This window comes from Limulus polyphemus, unplaced genomic scaffold, assembly GCF_000517525.1.
Source record: "Limulus polyphemus unplaced genomic scaffold, Limulus_polyphemus-2.1.2 Scaffold1117, whole genome shotgun sequence".
NCBI classification, from domain to species: domain Eukaryota; kingdom Metazoa; phylum Arthropoda; class Merostomata; order Xiphosura; family Limulidae; genus Limulus; species Limulus polyphemus.
In genome coordinates, this window is record NW_013666727.1 from 261,769 (window position 1) to 272,650 (window position 10,882).

Genomic DNA, 10,882 nt, shown 5'->3' on the forward strand with positions numbered 1-10,882 from the left:
CTCGGAATGCTTCCAACAATGGCGGTACCGCTGGGAGAAGTGTGTGGAGTCCCAAGGAGACTACTTTGAGGGTGATTAGGTTTCCAACGCTCCAGGTATGCCAGTTTTTATTCCCCTGCCAAAGGTCGGATACTTTTCTCACAGGCCTCGTATGGTTCTGGGAAGACAAAAATCCAGACAAATGTCTGAGTCAGCATGCCAGTTACTCCTTAAGATATATGTAGACATGAGAGTTCTTGCAAACATCTCCCAATGATTTCTGTGCTGTGGGTTGCTCAAACAAACCCATGGAAGATACTGTGTGCACAAGGTTGAAGACTTTGAAAAGCATGTAAAGAAAAGGGTGAAAACATTGACTTCATGTATGGCATGAAAGCCTATAGCAATGAAAATTGTGCTGCAGAGGGGCAAGCCATAGTCAGCACCATCACAAAGAACATCATCAGAGAAGATATTATAAGGCCTAGACATACATTACCATAGACTGTATGTATGTACTGTAAAGATCTACTTAAATTCTTGTTTCCTAATGGTATCTATATGGTGCTAGTTTAAAATTCAGGAAACATATATACACATCTAATAATTATATACTCCCAAGAAGCCAAATTGTTTTTAGCTCTTTCTTTCAATTGTCAAATCACTTGAGTTGGAAGTTAGTGGAATTTGATAACAGATTAATCATTTGGCCCATTACTTGATAATATTCAACTAAATGCACTACGCTTCGATAGTTAGATTAATTTAAAATAGTAATCATCAGAAACAATAATTTTGATTAGTTGATTATTTCATGAGTCATGACATTACTCAGTTAAGCAGAAAAAATTTGAATTAATTGAAATTAATAATGGGAGATTATAATGACTATATGTTGATTGTTTCATGTGACACTAATTGTAAGTAATCAAATTAATTGCCCAGTTATACAAACCACTGTAATTCTTACATACTTTGTGCTTCTCTGATGATAGACAAGCAACTATGAAATGTTTTGCTTTAAAATACAAGAGTTGTTTGCTTAGGTAAACTACACTTATAGAGGACCAGATTATAAGTTGGTTTCACAGGTGTTTTACTCTCATGGTATTCTGAAATTATTATTATTGATATGGTTTATCCTCCTATAAAAACATAAAATAACTGTAATAACAAGAGCATGATATCATGATGTCATAACTTTTAAGGTGAAATTTCAGTATAATTTATAAAATGCAATTTCTGCTATTAATGCCCTCTAGTACACAGATGAAACCAGACTGTCTAATCCATTTAATAATTAATATTTCCTGAAACAAGCACCGGTTAAAAACCTTGTTTGTTTAAAGTTGGATGCACTAATAGAGAAGATCGACTCATAGAAATATTTGACTTGGCAATGTCATTTTAACAAATGTTGATTATTTGAAGAAGAATAAAAATTACCATTCCTTAGTTCTACAGCTTCAAAACAAATCAAAATTAAATAAAAAATGTTCTCATAAGAGAAGCTATTTGATTCACAATTGTAAATGACGTGTGAAATTTCTAATTTCCTGAATAAGAACCAACAATTATTCAAAATTGAAAAATAAGATATAATTAACTTATTTCATAGTTTTATTAATTTCTGAAATAAGCACTAATATGCCCAAATTTCAATATTGTTGGTATAGGATTGATAGATTCAAGGACCCACTTCTCTGTTGCATTATATTGTTTGACATCTAACCACTGAATCATGGCAGGAATTGTTTACTACTGGAGAGAAAGAGATAAAATTGTTAGTTTTGGTTAAATTGATAGTTTCTCATTTTTGGTGCTTGTTCTATGGTGGCTCTGAGTTCTGAATACATGGAATCTTACTTATCAGTGTGGTCATATGTCAAAATATTTGGATTTGAATCTCGAAGTAATGTTTGTACTATTTAATGTTTTTTAGCTGGATATGAATGATGGATATTAAAGCAAAGACTACTTGTGGAACTGTTAATTCTTCATGTGGTGATTTTCTAAATTAACAAATCAAATATTTCTTCTGTACTTTCCCAGCTGGAGAAAGAACTTATGGATAAAATTGCAGCATGGGAAGAACAAGAGGGCAAAGAATTTTTGGTTAATGGAAACAACTTTCATAAGTTTGTAGAAAATCAATGGGAACTCCAGAGAATAGAAAAGGATAAAGAGAAGGAAGAAAGGGTAAGTTTTATGTTTATTATGTGATAACATAGTTTTTAAAGTTTATTTCTTAAAGTATAGGCAGGGTTTCCATTGGTCTGGAAAAGGGGGATGTTTACCACCAGTCGGGGAAATATGCGTGTGTCAGTGTCTTTTACATAATGCATAAAGCTATGGAAGGTGCATCATTTATTATTCCAAATCAGTTGTACTGAAAACAATTAAATTCAATTTCACTATGAAGGATATTAATACTTTTTTTCAGGTAGAGGCCAGTATCCACAGTCATTTCTTACATCAACTGTTAAGGGGACGCCCCTTCCAAGACCCTTTGTTTTTGGGTGTTGGACCTAATTATCTGGGCTTATTCACATCAGGTTCATCTTGTTGCCTGTCGTGTGCCATGAGCTATGAACTTTGTGGCAGACCTCTATTCTCAGCTGGACTGTGTCATATCCATGGGATGATCTCTTTATCCCCTGGCCTTTCACTGGATTTGCTCTCATAGACACCTTTGCCACCCTGTAAACTCTAAGCTTCTCTCTTCTGGTCCCCTGTTCCTTCAGCTCTGACTGTTTGTTCTCAGCTGGAACTGTTTCATGCTTTTTTATATGCTTATCCTTCTCCTCCTTTGAGTCCTCACTTTGATACCTGACAATCCTCGAGTCCTATGGTGGCATCTCTTTGGCCAACTTTGCCTTGGTTTCCTCTGCTTCTTTGCTTAGCATCCAGACCTCTGTTTCTATAACCAATGTCTGCTCACTTTTGCTTCAACCTCACATCCATTTTTCATCAAAGGATTGCATACCTTCATCTTCACGTGTGGGATTTTTTTCCAGTCCATTGGGCCAGATTTTCTAATTGTGTAGCCTTCTTTTTGTCCCATTCCTATTGCCATTCCACTTTGTCTGTCTATCATCAAATATGATGGTGTTTTGTTGTTGGTCCATCTGCCACTCCTTTCCTCCTGGCTATCCTACTGAGATTCACCTTTTTACCTTTTGTTCGTTGGATGTTCGACCTAGGTTTGTCAGTCTCCACCATTGTTGGTTATCAGGCAACATTGTGCACTATGTTTTGCCTTTATTAATACCACAGTGTGGTTTTCTTCCCCTGTCCTCTCCATTCATTCCTTCTGCCCTGACTCCTATGTTTGAGTCCTAAATGTGGTTCTGTGTGCTTTCACACATTTCCATTTGAGCCATTGGCTTCTTGCTCTTACCACCTTTCTCTCAATTCTTCATTCCTGATGCTTCTCACACCCTCTTCCACTGCACTTATATACTCCTCTACCTGGACCAGTCTGTAACTGTAATGTCTTTCCTATCTCCTCTCATCTGTCTCTCACCTCTATGACCATTCAGACCTGGATTGGCTCCTGTGTCTTGTTTGGGCTCTTTGTTGCTACCTATCTTGGACATTTCCTTTTCTGAGTCCTGCTATCTGTTCCAACCTTGGGGCTCCCTCTTCTTCTTCCAGGGACCTCTCTCCTTCTACCCTTACTGAAAGGGTCTGTCTTTGAGATGGATAAGTAAGTTCCCCTTCCCATCAAACAGGATCCCACCAGATGGCTCGTGTTGCCTCCCTGGGTATGCTTATTTCCCAAAATCTGCATTGAGCCAGAATAACAGAAAGTGTTCAGCCCATCTGCCCTAGCTCTACTACTGCCTACTGCGAGATGGAGTGTTCTGCAATACCACTTAGGCATCCTTGTGGTTTAAAAATATACTCAATTATCTGATCCAGACCATGCCAGTTCCATGGACTATTATGGAAAAAGCCAGTACCAGAGAAGTGACTGCTCATTACTTTGGCTCTTGCTAACCTGCTTTTAAAAATAGGATTTTGCAGTCACCAATTACACTGTCAACAGTAAAAGACCTTTCTGGCTGGTGGTCCAATGGGAATCCAGGCACTTCTCCAAGACTTTCCAATGTAAATTCTGCACCCCTCTTCTTTAAATGGAGCACTAGAGACCTTTGTCATTTTTACCAGTTCTAGCCACTGAGTTAGTGAACAATGGAGAATCCTCACTGGATGGGCTTAGCAGAATACAGTGAGAAGTGAGGTGGTGGTAATACTGCCATTGTAGTGCAGGTCACCCCTCACACAGCTAATGTGCTCTCTCCTGCAGCCAGAGTATGTCCAGTAGAGCTGAGGTGAGCCAATGTATGGTTTGATCACATCCTAACCACACTACAAATATTGACTTGCCAACTACTTGCATGTGGGTGCTTAATTGGTCATAATCACATTCCACCCATCTCTGTGACACTTCAAGCTCTTTTGCCTTTTCCCTTCCTTTCATCTCAAGTGAAACGTATACCCTGTTTGAGATGAGATGTGTTTTTCTATGGGTTTGCCCCTGTGGAGCCCCTGCCATTGAGTGTCACATTCCATGGGCTTCCCTTTGGGCACTTTCTGAAGGGAGCTCATCTAGGTAAAATTTTGCACTGGCCTCTCCACCACTTCAGTGTGGGATTCTAGCATTTCTGTGTTGTCATCTTGGAAGTCAACATTTTCCTAAACTGATAATGTATTTCTTGAGCCGTCATGGCCAGGTGGTTAAGGGGCTTGACTTGCAATCTGCAGGTTTGAATCCCCATCCCACCAAACATGCTTGCCCTTTCAGCCATGGAGGCATTATAATGTGATGGCCAATCCCACTATTTGTTGGTAAAAGAGTGGCGGTGGATGGTGATGACTGGTTGCCTTCCCTCTAGTCTTACAATGCTAAATTAGGGATGGCTAGTGCAGATACCCTTCTTGTAGCTCTGCATGAAATTCAAAAACAAACAAATGTACTTCTGATAGATACCTTTACAAGCGTTCTCACCCAACCTCCCCACTTCAACTGCACTTTTGTTTTTCTTGCCTCATCTAAGAATGAAGTTATCACAAGTGCTAGTGCATAGGAAGAGTTACTGGGCACGAAAGTTGTTGCCCATCTATTTGTGGAGGGCTATTGTTGCATGATGAAATCATCATGCACCAGTGCAGTTCACATTAAACACATTAATTTAAGTGGGAGTTACCTAAAGGCTAGTGCCATGCAATTCTCATAGTCAAATGTGTGAGGAAAATAGCATTTCTATGTGAGGAGGTGAGTGTCTATCAGAAATATGTTTTCAGATTAGGAAAATGTTACATTTAAATATAGGTTGTTTCCATTAAGTAAGTGTTGATCTTACAAATTTTGATGCAATAATAAAACAGTCCCCAGGTGATTAGTCATAGCAGGGACACTGATACCCTGAGCACATTATATAATTAACATGTAATTTGTGCAGAAAAGATTTGAAAAATATGAAAACTAAAACAGTTTAATTATTTCAGCACAGTCTGGCAGCTCAAAGATATAACAAACCTACACAGTTCTTTTCATAACTGTACTTATATTTATTGAGTTAATCATCAAAAATAGTTATATAAAATAATTTATTAGTAATTTTTATTAATTTGTTTTAAAACAAAATATTCATCACTTAGACTTGCCTATAGTACCCAATGTCATGATGTGCAGAACAGTTTAAGCAAGGTCAATGACACACAATATTTCCTAGAGACAAGTAGAAAATCACTAGTGATAACTAAGAAAAAACAATATAAAGCCAAGTATGGGTATCAGTGTACAGTATCCATTTTTTGGAAATGACAACAAGTTTGGAAAATTAAATTAAAACAATATTAAAATATATAATGTTTCATTGACTGTAACTAATAATGTGGCTCATTTAAGTTTTCAGTGGTGTTTGTTATCCATGAATCTTTATAGAAACAGTTGAACTTGCACCAGCAGATAAATGAATACGTCCTTTACTTTTTTGGTAAATAAATTTATTTATATCTTCAGTACAGCTTATCATTTTATTGTAGTTAATAGTAACATATTTTAGTCTAGGAAAATTCATGAAATTTTATTCTGCCCAAAGTATTGGTATCTGTCTAAAAGGAGTCTAGCATTTGGTATATTTTTACATAGGAGAGGTCTAATGAACCTGTAAGTTATTTTAATAACAGTATTAAATATATGTCCATTTGAAAGCTTGGTCTACTTTTGTGTTAGAACTTGAGTAATGTGACATTGACTGGTAAAATATCCTTCTTAAAAGTATTCTATTTCCTAATGGTGAACTGAGAACAAGATATCAGTATTTTATTTCATGATGGTGAACTGAGGACAAGATGTCAGTATTTTATTTCATGATGGTGAACTGAGGACAAGATATCAGTATTTTATTCTGATGGTGAACTGAGAACAAGATATCAGTATTTTATTTCATGACGGTGAACTGAGGACAAGATATCAGTATTTTATTCTGATGGTGAACTGAGAACAAGATATCAGTATTTTATTTCATGATGGTGAACTGAGAACAAGATGTCAGTATTTTATTTTGATGGTGAACTGAGAACAAGATGTCAGTATTCTCTGTGGTTTATGAACTCGCTGAATGTTCTTTTAAATATGTTTTAATGCACTAAGTATTCAAATAAGTTCCATACCTCTGTGTTATAGTCTGTTGAAATGTCTCCATTGTTAGAAACACGTAAGTGGTAACAACTAGAGCTGGCCAATTAATTAATTTAATAATGGTCTTTTGGCATTGGTTACATCAATTAGTGTCACATAAAACAAATTAATTTCATGAAAATAATCATCTAATTGAAATTAAGGTTTCCAAATTACTGTTTTTCATTATTCCAACTGTCTAAGTCTAATGTAAGACTAATCTGTTAGTTGAACGTAATCGATTAATGAGTCCAGTAATTAATGAATTATGGATCCCACTAATCACCCAACTGTACTATCAACTACAGTATTTCAAACTATACAATGGTACATAATATTATTTTTTTATGGATGTGGTTATCTGGATTCAGCTTCAAAGAAATGAATGGGCAGTCAGCTGTGGAGTTAAACCTGCACCATATATTAATTTGTGAATTTCTGTTAATTTGGAGGTCAGTGTAGCACTAGCAAATGAGAATTTTTTTTTTTTTTTTTCATTATCCAGTCAAGCTGTCTCAAAACTTACTTTTTTCTGCTGACGTTAGTTAATCGGTCTATTCAATACCAAATGTCAAGATTTAATGTATATAATATGTTACTTTATAGTTCAACAGAACCATCTATTGTTCAATGTTGCATGAGATGGGGAGACAGGCAGAGAGATAGAGATAGATCACAGGATACTGGTAACTCAAGTATACGTGGAAAGTACAACTTCCTTTTGAATATATTGAAGTTACTGGGATTCTTTAATTGAGAAGTAAATGTTTTGTATGCTTAAAGTTTCAAACATTTATTTGTTATGATATTCGTTATTAGCTATCTTTCAAGCCTTGTGCTTGGATCTCTTTGGGAACAGAGCAAAAAAATATATCATCTGTTTGCCACATTGATATAAAAAAAAAAAGTGTTCTTAGCCTTGATGAAGACTCCAGAGACATCAAAAATTAGACAGTAATAAATATTTTAGCGAGAAATGACAGAAAACCTTTTTAATTTTTATTTTAGTTCCCTGTTTTTCATGTCTGAAAACATTTATTTAGTATGCCCTCTGAGCATTCTCAATATTTTAAAGATTTTCGTTGGTAATTATCTGCAAGTACCATTGTGTCATTAATAGCTACCATTGAGCTTGTTTCAAGAGTAGTTAGTTATAGTAGCTGTCAATAAATATATTGTACTTAATTGGTAAAAACTGTTGTAAACCTCTTATGATTAACTTTGAATGAGAACTTTTAAGCTTTGTAGATAAAAGTTTTATAATCACTGTATAGCTAGCAGTCAAATAAAATTCACATTCTGTGGTAGATATAAAAGGATTTAATGTTAGACAGAAATTAATGCAATGAATGTTTTATTAATAGCAAAAGCAAAGAGCCAAACAACTAGAGGAGGAAATTGTAGCTGGAAGCCGACCCACACCTGCTAAGAGAAGACACGGTGGGACTACACCAAGTAAAACTCCCAGTAAAATGTCGAGGCTAGCTAATCCTGGCTGTAGCACCTTTTTAGGCATGACTCCATCATATGTGAGCAGGATGCACACCGGAGGAGCTTCCATGGCAATTTTTCAGTCTCCAGTTAGAAAAGTTCCTCAATCGGCAGGAAGGACTCCTCGTTCAACGGTGAAGACTCCTCGACGTTCTCCTGTAAGGCTTCTAACATTTAAGTGTTTTACCTAAGATTAGTTAGGCATACACGTCGAAAAATTGAACTTTAACTTTTGTAAATGATAATACCAGAATTCAAAATTATTTTAACCTGTTTATATCTAACAGTATAAGCAACTGGTTATGCCTCTCGGATATATGCTATTTACCATACAGTTTTTTTTTTTTCTTTTTTAACCCCTTCTGTTAGATTCTGGGTCATATTGACCTGATGCAGTTTCAACCTAATAGAAACAGTCTTGAACTAATGTAGTATTTTGTCTTTGAATAATTTTTATTTCTTTACGTTAAATATTAGAAGTTATATACATAATTGCATTATAGAAACCAATGTCAGATCAAATAGACCATACATAATAGAAGGGTTTATGTGTAGTAGATAAGTTATGAAGACATTCATGTCTACATGCTAGCTATTTTATAAGCACAATGAATTAATATTTCAACCAGATATGCTTAAACAGTTTTCTAAATTGGTTATTAAAATATAAATCTGTAACTATCTTCATATGATATGTTTAACATTCAAAACTATCATTGTTATGTACTAATGTATCATTAAGATATTGTACAAAATGACTTAGTTGTTCAGGGTCACTAAAGATGACAAATATGTTAACATATCTTTGGTAGTATAAAGGTTTGAAGTTCAATGAACAGTGTTTAGAACCATTGCTTTTTTTAATGGCTAAGGAACAAATATACAAGTGTTGGTGTTCACCTTAGTACCATTGTAGTTCCTTATTGGCAACTCATAATAGTTTCAGAAAAACATGCATAGAAAATTTTAATGCACACCAAAACTTGAACAATAGACATTTCGTGAAATAGAAAATGTTTTAATTTCTTTATACAATTTTAAAAAGTCTTAATGTATTCATTAGTCGTATGATATTCCAAAATAACTTAATATCATCAGGCGTCATCAGCAAAAGGCTTCATGCCATAATACTATTTGTTTAAAATACTGTGTAACACTTCAAATTATGCTGCATATGACAGTGACCTTAAATTGAAGAATGTTAACTAAAATACATACAAAGTTCTGTATCAGTTACTTGCTATTCACTAAAAAAAGGTATTTTGGTTGTAATATAAATCTACAAATGTACCTACGTTCGTAAAATTATCAGACAAATCACAAACTTTCATTTTAATTTTGTAAAATTTCTGGACTTGGGAATGGATTTTTGTTTTTTCAGGAATGTTTTTTTACTTTCTTTTTTTGCCTCATCCAGAGATTTACCCCAGGAAAGAAGACACCTTACAGACAGGGCCGAGGAGTTTTAACTGTAAAGGATGATAATCAAAGGGATGACACTGTCAGTACTACAAGCAGTAAGACTAGCACAGAGGATAAGTGTAGGAGTCCTGTACCATCTCTTGTCAGTGTAACTTCTTACTCAGAATTTACTGTAAGTAACAAAAAAAGTTTACTCTTAGAAAGCCTGAAATTAGTTTAGTTATGAGTAATTAAGCTGTAAAGTTTCAGATAAGTCTGATCTCAAGTAACTAATTTTTACAGTCAAGAAAAGTTTGATACTAGGTAACAGTTGACAATATTAGAATGTTTTATTTTTTCCTACCTTATTATTTCAGCAGTACTCAAACACTAAACTATTTGGACTTTTTGTAAGAGTGTTATGGTTGGTAATTTTTACTGACATTCTGAATAAGGAGATGATTTTTGTTGAATTCCTAGGATTACAAATAAACGTAGGTAATATTTTTGTTCTTCTAAATTTATGTTTAGTATCGTCATTTTGGATTTCCTTTTTGATGGACTGATAAATGCTAAAATTTTTGTCATTTCAAACCTGTCTTAGCTTTAACTCAGATCCAAAAACTGAATATACAGATAATGTTTCATAGACTTTCTTTTTTGTATTTGATGACGAGGAACCCACTTTGAGACTTATAATACATAGAGACGGCTTGAATGGGTAATGAAAAAAACTTTAATATAAGTTTAGCATAACAGGAAATGTACAACATTTTGACAAGGCTTTGTCATCATCAGATACAAGTAATTTACACTGACGCAGATATATATATATTGTTACGTCTCCGTTTGTTAATTGAATTTCCGTAAATTCGTTCCGACGAAACTTTAGCGACACAAGTCCTTTCTTAAATAAAACTGGTTTATTCTTTCCGAATACAACTTTACGATACACTCAACTTCAACAGTCGCGCTATAACAAACTATAATTCACGTCTCACGAGCTCGACTTCAACAATACGTCTCTCTCTGACTGCAGTTCAATTACTCATTACCTACACACATTGTCCCATCACGTTGTGACCATCTTATATATACCAGACTGCCCCCAATCTAGTAAATGCTAGGGCATTCATGAAGGAACAGGATATTTCTATAAAACGTGGCGTGACCTCGCTGACGCAACAATATATATAGTATGGAACAAAGAAGTCACATGACCAGATACTGTTGCAAGACTTAGAAGATGTATCTTGGCACCCCAACGTGTTGGTTTAAAGTAGGGTTGTTTTGTTCAATTAAGAATGGATTCCTTGATTT

General features: G+C 34.9%; 1 protein-coding gene across 2 annotated transcripts in view; it reads left to right on the forward strand.

Annotated features, from left to right (window-relative positions):
* LOC106462201 (protein regulator of cytokinesis 1-like) overlaps positions 1–10,882 on the forward strand; it is a 38,164-nt gene that overhangs the window by 24,910 nt on the left and 2,372 nt on the right. For both annotated transcript variants that reach the window (XM_022389391.1, XM_022389392.1), the window contains exons 9-11: positions 2,032–2,178; positions 8,035–8,319; positions 9,579–9,755. In XM_022389391.1, the coding sequence (XP_022245099.1) occupies positions 2,032–2,178; positions 8,035–8,319; positions 9,579–9,755 (609 nt within the window). The remainder of the gene's footprint in view (positions 1–2,031; positions 2,179–8,034; positions 8,320–9,578; positions 9,756–10,882) is intronic.